The following is a 20050-nucleotide window of genomic DNA, read 5'->3' as shown; positions in this document are numbered from 1 at the left end:
TGGAGTGCGAGGCACTGCTGCCATCGTCACAGTCTTGGATTGAGGGAATCCTAGTATTGCCATCTGGAAGATCATGTTACCTGGATGGATCAAAGCTAGAAGACAGAGTGGACCTGGGGGTCTGCATTGAGAACCCAGGGACTGAGATCTGTTTTAGATTGCCTGACCATAATACGGTCCAGCAGGCGGAGATCCGGACGATCACGGAATGCGTGAAGTGGTGTGGTGCTAACGCGAGGTCGTTGAGTGTGAACATTTTTACCGACTGAAAAATTGCCATAAGGGTAATAACAATGAGGTAAGGTAAGGTAAGGCGACCAGAATTGGTCAATCGTAAAGGTGTCATATTCCACCAGGACAACGCTAGACCGCACACATCTTTGGTCACTCGCCAAAAACTGAGTGAGCTTGGCTGGGAACTTTTGATGCATCCACCATATAGCCCTGACCTTGCACCATCAGACTACTATTTATTTCGATGTTTGCAGAACTCCTTAAATGGTAAAACTTTCGGCAATGATGATGCTATAAAATCGCACTTGGTTCAGTTCTTAGCAGATAAAGGCCAGAAGTTCTATGAGGGTGGAATACTAAATTTGCCAGGAAGATGGCAAAAGGTTATCGAACAAAATGGCAATTATATTATTATTTGATTAAAGTTCATTCTAAGTTTTACTAGAAATGCATTTACTTTCTTTTAAAAAATCCGCAATTACTTTTTGGGCAACCCAATAAATAAGTAAAGTAGAATAAAACAAAATTAAGAAAGTTTTCAATACATATTTCTAATTACTATTAAAAAATAACGATCAAATTGCAATTGCAAATATATTAGTGCTGTCCATTGCAAGTTTGAGATTAACGATGCGATGCGATGAGACCAAAATTTTTTTGTGGAAAAGTTTGGCGATTATCGTCCTCACCCAGGTGTCCAGCGACATAGGAGGACATACACCTCCACATGACACCCACCAACGAACTTTAAATTAGAAACTGAAAATTAAAACAGTCATAACCAAACGATGGAATCAAATACATCCTTCTAATTTCGTTTTGTTGTTGTCTAATTTAGTAAATTGTTTTGTTTTGCTTTTATTACTGAATCGTGTTCTCTTAGTTGGTTGTTAAAATTGAAGTTGTTTGGGTGTGTCAGTGTCGGTGTCATTGTGTTGTATGCAAATTGAATTTTCAGTTCTAATGCTCCATGCTGGTCGCTCGGTCACTCCTAGAAGGCATCAAACCTGCACGTTACAAAGCACAGCTCCACAACTATTTTTCTTTATTTTTATTCTGCTGTATTTCCTATGAAACACAACAAAACTTGGTTTGAGTCTCTAAATTAGTTCATCGAAAGATTGCCCTCTTGACTCAATCTTAATTAAAGACAATTGAAATAATTTTCAACTCTACCAAAACATGATTGGCCGCAGAGACAACATTAATAATAATAACCATTTGTGGTGCAACTCTACAACTATGGCTCTCTGACTGTCTGTTTGTCATTCATCTTGTGGCCATTCATGGAGGATTGGGGGGACAAAAAACAAAAAAAATAAAAGAAATAAAAAAGCAACAAGTCGCGTTCCAAGTCATGACTCACCACTAACTTTTAAGCGTCCGCGATGCGAGTAATGACTTCATGGTATGGAATCTGCAACAGTGGTTTTTGAATTTAAATGCCACAACGAGCAATTAAATCAATTACCACTGCGCTATAATTTGCCAAGACCTGCTACATGTGTGTTGCATCCATATGCTATAAGTTATTAAAGTTTTTCCAAGAATTCCAAAATGCCTAAAGTGGGGTAGGTCCCAGCACCCACCAACAATAAAATGGCACTTTCATCAGGGCAAAATTAAAAGACACGCATTCCCAATACCAAAATTGTATAATGAATATAATTGTTTTAAATAATAAATTATAAATATGCTTTGTCTGTCCGTCCTTCTGATATGTACGGTTATACGCTAAATCAAGCAACATTATGTTGTAGTCGAGGTTCATCCACTTCATGGAAGCATAATTTCTGGAAGTTTCTTCAAAATCGTCTCGCACCATTTTAATGTTATTTGGGGAAAGAGATTTTCTTTTTGGGACATAAATGCACACACTACCGATGCATATGTTACAACCTGCCTAACTACTCGAGCTGGCAAACTTTCGATAATCGCCACATTCGATATTTTCGATAGTTTAAATAAGAAATATCAATAGAATCGATACTATCGTTAATTTCCCATCACTTATATATCGAACGAAAATTAGAAGTAAAAATCAGAGAGAAATCATTGCAAAAAATGCCAGCCGAATAGGATGAAAATTGCGCCCTCTATAGGCGCAATGTATCTTAAAGGATGCATTCAATTTCGGATTGCTTATTTTTGTTTAATTTTGCAAAAAATTTAACTTTTCCGATAGTATTCATGGGAAAAATATCAATCGATATTCAGTCAAAAAATTAAATATCGACAGTGCCATCGATTTTTTGCCTGCTCTACTAACTACTTATTCAAGGAGTCAGTGGGCCATTTTTTTTTTGCAATAAAGGAGCTCTCGAAACCTAACTCTATCGTCGGCCAAAGCCTTGTCTTGATTTCTCGGTATACGGGTAGAGATGGGCTATGGGTAAATACCCAAAAAGTACTTACCCGGTAAATTGGGTAAATACCCGGGTATTTACCCATTTACACCCATAAGCTGGGTATTTATAATTTTGCAGATATCTTGGGTACAAAAATATTTTCAAAACAATTTTTGATGATTTCGCATTCTTTGTATAAAAGCCTGATCATCTGATCTCATAAAATCGGTTTTTAGTTATATATAGCCGATATATAGACCGATCTCCAGGCTTAAAGTCTTGTGGTTTAGATCGGACTATATTTGGATATAGTTGCCATTAGACTGACCGCCCGATTTCCCGATATATGGTATTGAGGCCATAAAAGATAAATTTTTTACCCGAATTCGATGAAATTTGGCACAGTGTGTTCTGGTTTATTGTCCGATTGTCCCAACATTTTGCACATGCCATTTTTTTGGTCCAAGGACGAAGGCTATTGATTTTGAACAAAATCGGTTTAGATTTAGATATAGCTCCCATACATAACTTTCATCCGATATGGCCTTTAAGGCTGAAGAAGCCACAATTTTGGCCCGATCTTTACAAAACTTAGCACCAGGTGTTTTATTTGACGTCCTCATATGTGTGCAAAAATTCATAAAAATCGGGTCAGATTTAGACTTAGCTCCCATATATATGTTTCAGTCGATATGGCCTTTGAGGCTGAAGAAGCCACTGTTTTGATTCGATCTTTTCAAAATTTGACGTCCTCATATGTGTGCAAAATTTCGTTAAAATCGGTTCAGATTTAGATATAGCTCCCATAATTATCTTTCAGCCGATATGGCCTCTTAAGGGTGTAGAAGCCATAAATTTGGCCCGATCATTACAAAATTTAGCACCAGGTGTTTTATTTGTCGCTCTCATACGTGTGCAACATTTCGATTTCGATTAAGATGTAGCTCCCATATATATCTTTCATCCGATATGGCTTTTTAAGGCTGTAGTAGACAAAACTTTGGTCCAATCTTTGCAAAATTTAGCACGATACATTTTATTTACTGTCCCAGTACGTGTAAAAAATCAACTCTACAAGGTATGTATATTCTTGATCGTCGTAAAACTCTACAGCCATTTAACGATGTTCGTGTGTCTGTCCGCCCTTCGTTACGTCTGGGTTTTCTGTTATAATCGTGCTACAGCCTTCAAATGGTGATATTGAGATGAAATTTGGTTCTTCCGTAGGTTCTAAGCTTCTAGACATCGTTGCCAAATATAGTGCCGATCGGATATTATGGTATACCTGCAATGTAGACATAGCAGTCGGTATAGGACACGCAATTATAACCCGATTTCGCTAAAATTTGAAACAATAAGTTGTTGTTGGGCCTCCTGAAATCAGAAAAGAATAGGATCCAGATCGGGCTATATTTGGATATAGCTGCATAATGGACCGATATGGCGATTTTAGGTCTTAAGTTAAAAAAGGTTGAATTGTTTAACTTACTCGTAGCGTCAGATTTTGTTAGTTAAAATAGCAGTAAGAAGTGTTTTCTAATACATCAGCACTATGTTTGCTGAAACAGCAGCAATGTCTGCTTTCCCATTTTCAGCAGACTAAAACTTCTTTTTTAGCAAACATTTTAGCTGTTTTGATTAACAAATTTGTTTGCTCCCCGTGACAAAAAGCGATAGTAAAAAAAGAATAAAAAGAACTACCTAAAAACAAGTAATAGCGTGCTAAGTTCGGCCGGGCCGAATCTTATATACCCTCCACCATGGATCGCATTTATCGAGTTTTTTTCCCGGCATCTCTTCTTAGGCAAAGCGGGATATAAGAAAAGATTTGCTCTGCTATTAGAGCGATATAAAGATATGGTCCGGTTTGGACCACTATTTAATTATATATTGGAGACCTGTGTAAAATGTCAGCCAATTCGAATAAGAATTGCACCCTTTGGGGGCTCAAGAAGTTAAATAGAGAGATCGATTTATATGGGTGCTGTATCGGGCTATAGACCGATTCAGACCATAATAAACACGAATGTTGATGGTCATGAGAGAATCCGTCGTACAAAGTTTCATTCCAATCGGATAAGAATTGCGCACTCTAGAGGCTCTAGAAGTCAAGACCCAAGATCGGTTTATATGGCAGCTATATCAGGTTATGGACCGATTTGAACCTAACTTAGCACAGTTGTTGGAAGTCATAGCGAAATACGTCGTGCAAAATTTCATTTCAATCAGATAAGAATTGCGCCTTCTAGAAGCCCAAGAAGTCAAGACCCTAGATCAGTTTATATGGCAGCTATATCAAAACATGGACCGATATGGACCCATTTGCAATACCAACCAACCTACACTAATAAGAAGTATTTATGCAAAATTTCAAGCGGCTAGCTTTACTATTGCGAAAGTTAGCGTGCTTTCGACAGACAGACGGACGGACGGACATGGCTAGATTGACTTTATGGAGTCTCAGACGAATATTTCGAGTAGTTACAAATAGAATGATGAAATTAGTGTACCCCATCTTATGGTGGAGGGTATAAAGACAAAAGCGTGCCTTTTTTGTTCGACGCTAGATGGTATCTTTTCGGGTTTTTGGTGACCACCAAAGCACTAAATATAGTGCGAAAAGCACTAAGTTGTGAAATCAGTAAAATTTAGTTTTAGCTAAGCTAAGCGATTTAGCATCTCTCACATCAATAAATCAAACTTTCAACTTTATTTGCCTTTTGGACAACTGTGCGACGTACCTTATGGTAAAGTCTGCTGACCGTTTTGCCAATATAACGATTCTCCCAGATTTTTTGTGTTGGGGCAACTACGCCCGAAAAAAATGTTCTTTTGTCTTCTCTACAAATGCCTTGTCGTTTACTTATAAGTAGTCATTTAAACTTTTCTCCATATTTTTAGTCTTAAAGCGCCATAGACACTCATTTCGGGAAATGAGTGTTCTTGGCTTGTCCCCAAAACTGTGCCTCACCACCCATCTCGAATCGTTTTAGTTCTGACCCAATCCGTTTAAGATTACAAGACCTCTCAGCTTGAACTAAAAACTATAAAATATGTATTTTTAGCAGAAGAAACACATCAATAATAATTATGACAATATTTATCTGTATATGTATGTGTGTATCAGAATGAATGGACATGAACTAATTTTGGGCAAATATATGTCTTCTCGTTTATTACAGATCCCAAAAGTGACATCACAACAACAACAAACGCTGTGGGAGACTCAAAAAGACAAATGCTGCTGCACTGGGTATCCCTACTCTAAGAGAAGAGTAGTAGTACACTAGCAATGCTTCATCATGGAGGAGCTATTCAGACAAAGCCAATAAAAAAACTCAATAGGGTTTACTAAAGATTGTCTTTAAATTGAAAAAAAGAAGAAAAATATTCTCTCTTGTGTTTACTAACATTGGAATTTTTTTTTTCTAAGTGAAGAAAAACAGCAACAACAAAATAACAATAATCAATAAAATAATATTTATTTATATATATATTTTTTTCTGTTAAATAAACGTGTGAAAATTATATGTACATACTCATATGCTCATCTCACATAAGCCAAGCAAACACATTTATTCGCCTCGCCGTCTTTGAGTTAAAAAAAATAAAAACAGAAAATCATCATCTATTTAACAAATCAGTGCTAATTGTAAGAGTGTCATGCATTAAATTTAAAATCCAGAGAGCGAAATTAAAAATTTGCTTCATTCTCCTATAACGCCAGCACGCTTTGAATTAATTTAGAGAGCAGCCAGCGGCATAACTATGGATTTGGATATTATACAATCTACCAAAGAAGGCGAAATCACGCAATTCCTATGTGGTAAGTGAACATACTTTTACTGAGTTTGCAAAAAAAAAAAAACAATAAATGATTTTTTTATGATTTTTATACCCACCACCGATAGATGGGGGTATATTCATTTTGTCATTCCGTTTGCAACACAACGAAATATCAATTTCCGACCCTATAAAGTATATGTATTCTTGATCAGAGTAAAAATCTAGGACGGTCTAGCCATGTCTGTCCGTCTGTCTGTTGAAATCACACTACAGTCTTTAAAAATAGAGATATTGAGCTGAAACTTTGCACCGATTCTTTTTTTGTCCATAAGCAGGTTAAGTTCGAAGATGGACTATATCGGACTATATCTTGATATAGCCCCCATATAGACCGATCCACCGATTTAGGGTCTTAGGCCCTTAGAAGCCACATTTATTATTTGATTTTGCTGAAATTTGGGACAGTGAGTTGTGTTAGGCCCTTTGACTGCCTACTTCACTTTGGCCCAGATGGGTCCAGATTTGGATATAGGTGTCATATAGACCGATCCGCCCATTTAGGGTCTTAGGTCCATAAAAGCCACATTTATTATCCGATTTTTCTGAAATTTGGGATAGTGGGTTGTGTTAGGCCCTTTGACAGTCTTCTTCAATTAGGCTCAGATCGGTCCAGATTTGGATATAGCTGCCATATGGACCGGTCTCTCGATATAAGGTTTTGGGCTCATAAAAGGCTCATTTATTGTCCGATGTCGCCGAAATTTAGGACAGTGAGTTGTGTTATTCTCTTCGACATCGCTCTTCAATTTGGCCCCGATCGGTCCAGATTTGTATATAGCTGCCATATAGACCGATCTTTCGATTTAAAGTTTTGGGCCCATAAAAGGTGCATTTATTGTCCGATGTCGCCGAAATTTGCTACAGTGAGTTAAGCCCCTTGACTATTTCTGCAATTTGGCGTAGATCGATGAAGATTTGGATATAGCTGCCATATAGACCGATCTCTCGATTTGGGGTTTTGGGGTCATTAAAGGCGCATATATTGTCCCATTTCGCCGAACTTAACACCTTTTTACTTGTTTCAATTACTCATATTCATGGAGAGAAAAAAGAGTAACGAAATAAATTTCGAAGGTTTTTTTCGTGGAAGATTTTATGAATTAAAAAGTCAAAATAAACTACAAATAAAATTTCAAATTCAGTTATTGAAGTGTTTTTTTTTTTTTAACGCAATTAGTTTTAACAGTTTAACAATAGGTTAAATACATTCTTTTAAATCACAATAAGTTTTACATTTTAATTCACACATATTTTTTTGTAGCATAGTTTGTTAAATGTGTTAAGTAGCTCTAAATCGGACTCTATTTTAAGCATTTAGTTATGGCTTTTGCTCTAAGCAAAATTCCACTTCCATATAGGATAGATAATTGGAAATAAATATCACGCATGATGAAGGGTGCAAATATGGAAATCTAAGCAAGATATCTGCTAAATAATGAATAAATAAAAATAAATAATAAGAAACAAGAAAATCCGTTATAACCCATTAACGGCGAAACCCTGTTAACCCATTAATATCGGTTGAGTGGAAAAATACTCAATAGGTGAGTTGTTTTTACAAAAAATTCTAGCTCGATTTGCAGAGAAATTTTTCCAATTTATAGACTTGGAGCTAGGACCATTAACGTTTTGTCACTCGATTCGTTCGACATTGTTTGAATACCCGGCCATAGCCGAGTAAGGGGAAATGAAAGAGCAGACGATTTGGTCGTAGACTGTCATCAATAAACTTGGTGAATCCGAAGCCTTTATGGGCTACACATTTCCGACTTGGGGCTATCTACCGACCGTGGAACATACCAAAGCACTGTGGCCGATATGCCCAATCTAACAGTATTTTAGCGAAATTTTCAAATTTAAAATTCGGCTAGATTTATTTATTTTTTCTTAAATATAAGCCTTAACGGTTATTTTTATACCCTCCACCATAAGATGGGAGTATACTAATTTCGTCATTCTGATTGTAACTACTCGAAATATTCGTCTGCGACCCCATAAAGTATATATATTCTTGATCGTCGTGAAATTTTATGTCGATCTAGCCATGTCCGTCCGTCTGTCTGTCGAAAGCACGCTAACTTCCGAAGGAGTAAAGCTAGCCGCTTGAAATTTTGCACAAATACTTCTTATTAGTGTAGGTCGGTTGGTATTGTAAATGGGCCATATCGGTCCATGTTTTGATATAGCTGCCATATAAACCGATCTTGGGTCTTGACTTCTCGAGCCTCTAGAGTGCGCAATTCTTATCCGATTGGGATGAAATTTTGCACGACGTGTTTTGCTATGATATCCAACAACTGTACCAAATATGGTTCAAATCGGTTCATAACCTGATATAGCTGCCATATAAACCGATCTGGGATCTTGACTTCTTGAGCCTCTAGAGGTCGCAATTATTATCCGATTTGCCTGAAATTTTGTACGACGGATTCTCTCATGACCATTAACATACGTGTTTATTATGGTCTGAATCGGTATATAGCCGATACAGCTCCCATATAAATCGATCTCTCTATTTTACTTCTTGAGCCCACAAAGGCGCAATTCTTATTCGAATTGGCTGACATTTTATACAGGTCTCCAACATATAATTTAATTGTGGTCCAAACCGGACCATATCTTGATATCGCTCCAATAGCAGAGCAAATCTTTTCTTATATCCTTTTTTTGCCTAAGAAGAGAAGCCGGGAAAAGAACTCGACAAATGCGATCCATGGTGGAGGGTATATAAGATTCGGCCCGGCCGAACTTAGCACGCTTTTACTTGTTTTGTCTCCCTTTTTGTTTTTATCCTAAAATTCGCACAGCTGTGAGCACTCAAACTTAGCACATGTTGCGGCAAGTGCAATCAAGATGTTTGTTTCTTTGTCAAACAAGTAAAAGCTTGCTAAGTTCGGCCGGGCCGAATCTTAGCATGCTTTTTCCTCTAGTGGCTCAAGAAGTCAAGATTCAAGATCGGTTTATATGGCGGCTATATCAGGTTATGGACCGATTTAGACCATACTTAGCACATTTGTTGGAAGTCATACCAAAACACGTCGTGCAAATTTTCAGCCAAAACGGATAGGAATTGCGCCCTCTAGACCCTCAAGAATTCAAAACGCCAGATCGGTATATATGACAGCTATGTCTAGTTATGGACCAATTTCAACCACACTCATCGCCGTTGTTGGAAATCATAACAAAACACCTCATGCAAAATTTCAGCCAAATCGGATAAGAATTGTGCCCTCTAGTGGCTCAAGAAGTCAAGTAGTCAAGATCCCAGATCGGTTTATATGGCAGCTATGCTAAAACAGGGACCGATATAGCCCATTCACAATCCCAACCGACCTACACTAATAATAAGTATTTGTGCAAAATTTCAAGCGGATAGCTTTGCTTCGAAAGTTTGCATGCTTTCGACAGACAGACGGGCGGACGGACATGGCTAGATCTACTTAATTTGTTATGACGATCAAGAATATATCTACGTTATGGGGTCTTAGATGAATATTTTGAGGAGTCATAACAGAACACTATGTGTCCACCATAGGATGGGGTATACTAATCGTTCGTTTGTAACAAATCCTGGGGGAGCAAATGGGCCATATCAGTTCCGATTTGACTTCTTGAGCCCATGGAAGCCATAATTTTTGTCCGTTTTGGCTGAAATTTTGCACATAGAGTTCTGTTAGAGCGGTCCAAATCGGTCAAGAACCTGATATAGCTCCCATATAAACCGATCTCCCGATTTGACTTCTTAAGCCCATGGAAGCCATAATTTTTGTCCGATGTGGCTGAAATTTTGCACATAGTGTTCTGGTATGACTTCCAACAATTGTCCTATGTGCGGTCAAAATCGCTCTAGAACCTGATATAGTTTCCACATAAACCGATCTCCAGATTTGACTTCTTGAGCCCATGGAAGCAACAATATTCGCCGATTTGGCTGAAATTTGCACAAAGTATTCTGTTATCACTCCCAACAACTATGTCAAGTACGGTTCAAATCGGTCTATAACCTGATATAGCTCCCATATAAGCCGATCTCCGATTTGACTTCTTGAGCCCTTAGAAGCAGCAATTTTTGTTCGATTCGGCTAAAATTTTGCACAAAGTATTTGTAGTAGTTATGACTTCCAACAATTGTGCTAAGTATGGTCCAAATCGGTCAAGAATCTGGTATAGCTCCCATATAAGCCGATCTCCCGATTTGACTTCCTGAGTCTCTGGAAACCGCAACTTTTGTCCGATTTGGCTGAAATTTTGCACACAGCATCTGTTATGACTCCCAACAACGGAGCCAAGTACGGTCCAAATCGGTCTATAACCTGATATAGCTCCCATACAAACCGATCTACCGATCTACAAGCCTCAATTTTTGTCCGATTTGGCTGAAATTTTGCACATAGTCTTCTGTTATGATAGCTCCCATATAAACCGATCTCCCGATTTGACTTCTTGAGCCCATGGAAGCCATAATTTTTGTCCAATTTGGCTGAAATTTTGTACATAGTGTTATGTTATGACTTCCAACAACTGTGTTAAGTACGGTCCAAATCGCTCAAGAATCTGATATAGCTCCCATGTAAACCGATCTCCAGATTTGACTTCTTGAGCCCATGGAAACCACAATATTGGCCAATTTGGCTGAAATTTTGTACATGGTGTTATGTTATGACTTTCAACAATTGTGCCAAATATGGTCCAAATCGGTCAAGAACCTGATATAGCTCCCATATAAACCGATCTCCCGATTTGACTCTTTTAGCCCTTACAAGCCGCAATTTTTGTCCGATTTGGCTGAAATGTTGCACAAAGTATACTATTAAGACTCCCAACAATGGAGCCAAGTACGGTCCAAATCGGTCAAGAACCTGATATAGCTCCAATATAAACCGATCGTTCGATTTGACTTCTTGAGCTCTTACAAGCCGCGATTGTTTTCCGATTTGGCTGAAATTTTGCATATAATGTTCTGTTATGACTTCCAACAACTTGGCCCATTACGGTCCAATGCGGTCTATAACTTCATATAGCTCCCATTTTTTAGCAGAATCCATGGTGGTGGGTTCCCAAGACTTGGCCCGGCCGAACTTACCACACGTTTACTTGTTTTTCTTTCTAACCACTCCCACAATTTCACCAATAGTCATTTTGTCATTGCCAAGAACTTTCCCAGTAGTTAGCCGAAAGACATTTCATGATAACAAAAGCCATGGGTTAACAATATTATTATTCTCCGATGTAATCCCCTACCATATCGTCGCATTATACGCACCCACTCCCCCCCCCCCTTCAGATGAAGAAAGCTGGTCGTTCAAAAAAAAAAGATAATAAAAGAAAAAATAATTCACAGTCTAATTACGTTGAATGAGTGGCCATTTGTCGTCCACTAAGAAAATAAATGAAAATTATGATGATGTGTCTGAGATAATTATAAGTTTATTTCACATCATTAAGAGTTGATGGAGAGCAGCAGCGGACAAAAAAAAAATGATAAAGAAACGATAATACCCGCAAACTACTACTCAACGAACAATCCAAAAGAGGAACAGGAACGACGATCATTCCAACCAAGTGTGGCTATGGTTAAGAGACTTTTTTGTGTATCGACTTAAGCCGCATTTAATTTGTAGCCATTCAGCTACCCGCTCTTCTGCCCCATGGCATATGAAAAACGTCTCTAAATTTTACTAACGGTCGACACACGCACAGTCACTTGAATGGTCAGTGGGTACTTCCCGCTAATGATTCTTTAAACGTTGCCTAGTAGAAGCGTAATGATGCCAATGATGGTGGTGGCGATGATGACGATGACGATGGCGATGGCGATGACAATGACGATCGTGGCAACCAAGTCTTTTGTGGTTAAATGTATCTTCTCCACTCGGTTGTGAACTTTGCCAAGATGATCGCGATGACGTCTATGTACAAGCCATTGGCAAGAAATTTATTGCGGCTTTTACTTTTGCATTATGTTTTGTGTAATATGGCCAACAGCAACAGCAACAATAACAACACAAACTATGATTGTGTGGCCAAGAATACAGGTCAGCAGGAAGAGCAACATTAAAAATTCAAAGCAACTAGAAAAGACGGGGAAATCTGAACAATGACAACAGTAGAAATCTAGTCTTTGGACTTGGAATCTTTGAGATTTATTTTTTTTCTTGATCAGTGGCACTCACTTACAGAATTTTTTGCATCACACAAGGAGTTTTTATCAGGGATTATAATATGGATACTTTGGTACTTTTTTGATAGTTTTTGGGCCGCAGAAGTACCATGGTACCCCCGCGACCCATTCGATAGCTTTGTCGAGAGATTAAATGTTTAATATATGCCTATTGGGCTAATTCTGATGTAACTGCCATATAAACCCATCTCCAGATAAGACTTCTTCAGCCTCTAGAGGGCGCAATTCTTATCCAATTTGGCTGAAATTTTACACATGTCGTTTTGATATGATTTTCAGCAACTGTGGCATGTATGGTTTAAATTAGTCCATAACCTGATATAGCTGCCATATAAACCGATCTCCCGATTAAACTTCTTGAGCTTCTAGAGGGCGCAATTTGGCTGAAATTTTGCATATATAGTTTTGTTATGACTTCCAACAACTGTACCTAGTAGCATTTAAATCGGTTCATTACCTTATACAGCTGCCATATCAACTAATCTCCCAATTTGACTTTCTGAGCCTCTGGAATTTCTATGACTTCTTGATCAGTGGCACTCACTTACCGACTTTTTTGCATCATACAGAGAGATTTTAGCTGGGATTATAATATGGATACTTTGGTACTTTTTTGATAGTTTTTGGGCCGCAGAAGTAGCATGGTACCCCCGCGACCCATTCGATAGCTTTGTCGAGAGATTAAATGTTTAATATATGCCTATTGGGCTAATTCTGATATAACTGCCATATAAACCCATCTCCAGATAAGACTTCTTCAGCCTCTAGAGGGCGCAATTCTTATCCAATTTGGCTGAAATTTTCCACATGTCGTTTTGATATGATTTTCAGCAACTGTGGCATGTATGGTTTAAAATAGTCCATAACCTGACTTCTAATAACCATGACAAGTACGGTCCATATCGGCCATAGACATAGCTCATACATTGAAAAAGTCATACAAAAAAGTTGACAAATGCGATGCATGCTGGAGGGTATATGAGATTCGGCCAGCCTGAACTTAGCACGCTTTTTTTGGTATTTGAACGCAAAGATATTGTAACACTTAGACTCACAAGACTTAATTCACTTTGTCTTCAATTTAGGATTGAATATTCGTATTTTATTCGTACTTTGTACTTCTCTACATATTGGGTTGCCCAAAAAGTAATTGCGGATTTTTTAAAAGAAAGTAAATACATTTTAAATAAAACTTTGAATGAACTTTAATCAAATAAAATTTTTTTACACTTTTTTTCTAAAGTAGGCTAAAAGTAACAGCTGATAACTGACACAATTAAGAATGCAATTACAGAGTCACAAGTTGTGAAAAAATTTGTCAACGCCGACTATATGAAAAATCCGCAATTACTTTTTGGGCAACCCAATAGAAACACAAACTGCAATAGAGGCTATCATAAGCCGCTTTGAAGCCCTTTAGCCTTGTCCGTTCGCCGTCTGTCTATTGAAATCACGCTACAGTCTTTAAAACTGAAGATATTGGCATAGGCAGGTTAAGTTCATGGGCAATATCTGACTATTTCTTAATATAGCCCCATATATGAGTCAATCAATCTCCCGATTTAGGAACTTAGACTCATAAAAACCGTATTTATAACCTGATTTCGCTAAAATTTGAAACAAAGAGTTGTTTTAGGCGCTTCGATATTCGAACCGAATATCTATGTAGATCGTATAATAATTGGATAAAGCTACCACATACCGATCTCCCGATTTAAGGTCTTAGGCCAAGCAGCATTTATTGGCCAGTTTCGCTGAATTTGATACAGTGAATATGGTTTAGATTGGCTCATTTTGGAAGCCACCGTAACGCAGAGGTTAGCATGTCTGCCTATGACGCTGAACGCCTGGGTTCGAATCCTGGCGAGACCATCAGAAAATATTTTCAGCGGTGGTTTTCCCCTCCTAATACTGGAAACATTTGTGATGTACTATGCCATAAAAAACTTCTCTCCAAAGAGGTGTCGCACTGCGGCACGCCGTTCGGACTCGGCTATAGAAAGGAGGCCCTTTATCATTGAGCTTAAACTTTAATCGGACTGCACTCATTGTTATGTGAGAAGTTTGCCCCTGTTTCTTAGTGGAACGTTCATGGGCAAAATTCGTATTTTGCATTTGCATTTTGGGTATATCCCCAGTATAGATCGATCTCGCGGTTGAAGATCGTTCTCCGATAACTGATCAATTTATTGCTCGATTTTTCTGTAAGCGGTGGTTATCCCCTTACTAATGCTGGCTACATTTGTAAGGTATCCTGCCATGTCAAAACTTCTCTACTAAGTGCTGTCGCGACTTGGCATAAAAAACGAAGCCCCGTATCATTGAGCTTAAAGCCTATACATACATATATGACCCTATATTACCGATGATACGATTTTAAGACCAAGATTGGTTTGTAAACCGAATTTGGTCTGGGTTATGTCATGTTAAAAGCGAACCAAGTCCCATTTCGACTCTCATTCCCTCAATTTACCTTTACTCACATCTTCACTTATTCACCTAGTTAGGCTTCTGCAAGTGATCAAGTTCATCATGTTAGCCAATAGATTGGTCTGTAAACCGAATTTGGTCTGGGTCATGTCATGTTGAAAGTGAACCAAGTCCCATTTCGATCTCACTCCCTCAATTTACCTTTACTCACATCTTCATCTACTTAGGCTTCTGCAAGTGATCAAGTTCATCATGTTAAACAATAGATTTCCCTTGGGGTTTTCGACTCTGTAATTTTTCAAACATCATCATCATAGCCATGGAGGCAACCAGCCATTTCAACCCATATTCATGCCCAAGTGGTATTAGTTCAGTGGGGCAAACTGCTAACCCCAACAATTGCAAATCTTTCCAAACGCTGGCATGTGAGAAAGAAAATTCACAGTTAAAAGATTGCCACACACTTTTGCAAGAGCTAAGACTTGCTAAAATTGCAAAACAGACTTTTATTCGCATTTATGTAAATGTTTGTTTTTTTATATAAAAAAAAAAAATATTTTTTAATTAACAGGGCAATGGGAAAATAACACGATGATATGTCATGGCAATGGTTAGGATGAGGATGATGTTCATGATGATGATGACAACCATTGTATTCCCTCTGGAAGATGAGCTCATTCATTTCAAGTTTGCTCTGATGCAAGATACCGTAAGATACATTAAGAGAAAAAAGAAGCAAGATGATTTAGCTAAAAAAAAACATAGGCCGCTCATGTTCATTATATGATGGTTTTGAAGATATATTCATAAAAGCTTGCAAAGGTACATTTAGGCAAAAGTTTGATCTTAAAATATTGAAATATTGATCCTTGAAAGGCCACAAATGTTCTTAGCTTCGTGGTTGACAGCGCCAGTAAAGACAATAGCGGTGTATTATTTTAGTATTATATAATGTAATGCAATAAAATTTTTATGAAAATCATATTCATCCATCCTGAATAAATCACCAGTCCAGGGGCCGAATTACCGCATACGTGATCGAGTGCGCTTTCGTATCGAATGAAATTTCAACTCATATTTAATGGAAGTTATGCCACTTGTATATACATTTGTGTGTCAAAGTTTTTATAAATAATGATCGATTTAAATACTCGCGTTCTAAAATTTCAAAAATCCCCGTTCAATAAAAAGATTCATAATTCACAATAGAGAGATTCCGAACGAAATTTACTCGTTCCCGTATTAGAGCTGGCAAAATATCGATGGCACTATTGAAACTATCGATATTTAATTTTTGACTGAATATCGATTGATATTTTTCCGATGGATACTATCGCAAAAGTTACATTTTCTGCAAAACTTAACAAATATAAGCAATCCGACACTGAATGTATCCTTTTAGTTACATTGCGCCTATAGAGGGCACAATTTTCACCCGATTAGCCCAACATTTTGTACAATGATTTCTCTCATAACTACCAACTGTCTTCATTAACATTGGATATATTTGGTCTGTGCATTGATATTGCTTCTATATTAAATGTAATATTTCCCGATTTTTACTTCTCATTTTCGTTTGAAATATAGGTGATGAAAAATTAACGATTTATTATTTATTATTAAAACTATCGAAGATATCGAATGTTGCAATTATCGATAGTTTGCCAGCTTTATCACGTATGCGGTAATTCGGTGCCAGGCTTATGTAGAACATCTGTGGTCAGGGTTGCCATGATATGTTTTTTACAAATAAGTGTGGCCACCCGCAGAAATCCTATATTGTGAATGGATGACTTTCTATTTGACAAACGAAAGTCATACAACGATATACAGGATACACTAATAGAAGGTTAGGTCATTTGCGAAAACATAAATCGGATGGGCCCCATGAACATCATTAAGGATGTCAAATCTGCCGTAAACAAAGAATGAATGTAAAAAGAGAACATGTTGACATCCTCAACGCCAAGTACTGTCAAAAATTAAAAAAAAAATTGTATGTCGACTGATCGCTTAACCTTATTCAGTGAATCCTGAACAATTAACAACAAAGGCAACTTCTATGAAACAGAGTTGCTTGTGACCGAGTTCATGAGGAGTTAATTACATTTGAAACTGAATTACTATTGACACAGCGACATTTCGCTACTATTTTGCTCAGAGTCTTCTTCCAATAATTTGCCTTGTCTTATCGAGCATCTTAGACACTCAGTATTTGTGCAAAAGCCGGTGCCGCCCGGCCTCTCACTAAAACCCTTTGCTTAATACCGCAGGTTGTCGACGTTTGCCGTTGCAGCTACTCCGTATAAAGCATTCCACTATCCGCAACCTGTGGATGCGCCCGGTAGCTCGCAGCTAAGCTTCTCATGAGAGCAATGAACACCACACAGATCGGACCTGAATGTTCCAGTCTGTGTGGTGTTCACAGCTTTTCCGTGCAGGGACGGAATGTGGTCGTATTTTCTTCATCACCATTTTTTTTTTGTAATGCGTTTTGACAGTTTTTCAAGCGAAAAGTCAAAGTAAGTACAAGCCTAGCAAAAAACAATGTCTCTTGTCAATGAGCTCAACTTGAATTGGGTAACAACTTTTAGCATAACGGAATTTCCCCCTTATACATTTTTTTTGAGTGTACACAATAAATTTTTTATGATGTTAAGTGAATTTTAATTGATGTCGTGTATAAATAAACTCTCTTTTTCCCACATTTAATTAAACCATTTAAGCTTTAATGGAATCATGTTTTTAAGCCAAAAAACAAAAATTCTGATTTTTATGGCTTTTGTTTTTGTTTTCTTTTGCAGATGTTCGCGATTATTTTAGGGCCTCTTTGGCCACCTCGGAATATGAGAATACCTCGAATATGTTTTTCATGACTGAGTCCGATGTGACGGAGCAACTTTTGCAACGTTGCGAGCAATTGTTAACTCGTTTGGGCAACAACAAATGTCGGCAAGATTCAAATCAACAGAATCTGATCACCTATACCATACCAAAGCCCATTGTGACGCCGGTGACCAATGGTCTGCCGCATCAACAACAGTGGCAAATAACAAGCAAAGATAACATCAAGACGACGGCTGCACCAAAACACCACCAACAGCAGCAGCCAAATCACCATCCTCATCAAAGCCATGTCACCTCGAAGACCATAAATGGTTGTTCCACCACCACTCAACCGGATAGACAACAATCAGCATCCCGTATCCACCATCAGCAGCAACACGATGATGTCTCATATCTGGATATGTCGGCTGCCCACAACAACAACAAGAAAAGTAAGTTTAACATTTTTGCCTTATTGATGTCATGTAGAGGTAGTCGTCCTGGCTGGCGGGTTACGCAAACCTGAGGAAAAGGAAACAGGTCAAGCAAGACAAGGAGGAGAACCATCACAATCACTAAATAATTAAACATTTGCATATGAAGGCGTAACAGCAATAAAGGAACTAGATTTTAGGTCATGTGCTCAAACCAATCGACGAATCAACAACAAAATTAAAAAAATCTATAAAATAAAATTTTATCAAAATATTCTATAAAAATAAAATTTTGGGTCTTAGACACCTCGAAATAGGCTAAGACCCTATAAAGTAAGGGTCTAAGACCCTATAAAGTATATATTCTTGATCGTCATGACATTTTATGTCGATCTAGTCATGTCCGTCTGTCCGTCCGTCCGTCTGTTTGTCCGTCCGTCCGTCCGTCTGTTTGTCCGTCCGTCCGTCTGTCTGTCCGCCCGTATGTCTGCCCGTCCGTCTGTCTGTCGAAAAATTTTGCACAAATACTTTTTATTAGTGTAGGTCGGTTGGGATTGTAAATGGGCCAAATCGGTCCCTGTTTTGATATAGCTGCCATATAAACCGATCTTGAGTCTTGACTTCTTGAGCTTGTAGAGGGCGCAGTTCTCGTCTAGAGGGCGCAGTTCTCGTCTAGAGGGCGCAGTTCTCGTCGTGGTGTTTTGGTATGACTTTCAACAACTTTGCTAAGTATGGTTGAAATCGGTTTATAACCTGATATAGCTGCCATATAAACCGATCTTGGATCTTGAGTTTTTGAGCCGCTAGAGGGTGCAGTTCTCATCCGATTTGGCTGAAATTTTCTACGAGGTGTTTTGTTATGACTTCCAACAACTGTGCTAAGTATGGTTCAAATCGTCTCATAACCTAGTATAGCTGCCATATAAACCGATCTTGGATCTTGAGTTCTTGAGCCGCTAGAGGGCGCAGTTCTCATCCGATTTGGTTGAAATTTTCTACGAGGTGTTTTGGTAATACTTCCAATAACTGTGCTAAGTATGGTTCAAATCGGTTCATAACCTGATATAGCTACCATATAAACCGATCTTGGATCTACCATATAAATCTTGGATCTTGAGTTCTTGAGCCTCTAGAGGGCGCAGTTCTAATTTGGCTGAAATTTTCTACGAGGTGTTTTGTTATAACTTCCAACAACTGTGCTAAGTATGGCGTAAATCGGTACATAACCTATTAAAGCTGCCATATAAACCGATCTGGGATATTGACTTCCTGAGCCTCTAGAGGTCGAAATTCTAATCCGATTTAGCAGAAATTTTGACCATTGACCCATGACCTTCAATATGGTCTGAATCAATCTATAGCTTGATACAGCCATATAAACCGATCTCCGAGGTTTGAACAGTTTCCAAAATTATCGCCCAAAAAGTTTGCTGGGTAATAAAATTTCATTTACATTTAGGAACAGCGGATGACTTCTAATACCAATGAGTGCGGTCCGATTTATGCTCCATGATAAGGAAATGTCTTTTTATAGCTGAGGTCGCCAGCTGAAAAAAGTTTTATTCCACAGAGCACCAGTGAGGCCAGGATTCGAGCCCTAAAATAGCGCCATGCCAAATTGTAAATTTACCTATGAATATTCCATTAAAGAATAGAGGCAAACTTCTCACATATCAATGAGTTCTATGCGATTTAAGTTTATGCTCAATGATAGGAGACTTCCTTATAGTCGAATACGAAGGGCGTGTGGC

General features: G+C 38.1%; 1 protein-coding gene across 2 annotated transcripts in view; it reads left to right on the top strand.

Annotated features, from left to right (window-relative positions):
* LOC106081457 (anaphase-promoting complex subunit 2) overlaps positions 1-20050 on the top strand; it is a 65668-nt gene that overhangs the window by 38757 nt on the left and 6861 nt on the right. The window contains exons 2-3 of one of the 2 annotated variants that reach the window (XM_059370486.1): positions 5765-6408; positions 17844-18317. In XM_059370486.1, coding sequence (XP_059226469.1) covers positions 6351-6408; positions 17844-18317 — 532 coding nt within the window. In that variant the 5' untranslated portion in view covers positions 5765-6350. Of the gene's footprint in view, positions 1-5764; positions 6409-17843; positions 18318-20050 lie in introns of those variants that run through there. The other variant, XM_013243416.2, reaches the window with a different exon arrangement.

The sequence above is a fragment of the Stomoxys calcitrans genome, chromosome 5 (genome assembly GCF_963082655.1).
Source record: "Stomoxys calcitrans chromosome 5, idStoCalc2.1, whole genome shotgun sequence".
Taxonomy (NCBI): Eukaryota; Metazoa; Arthropoda; class Insecta; order Diptera; family Muscidae; genus Stomoxys; species Stomoxys calcitrans.
Note: the sequence above shows the minus strand (reverse complement) of the source record. Positions and strands in the feature narration are given on the sequence as shown.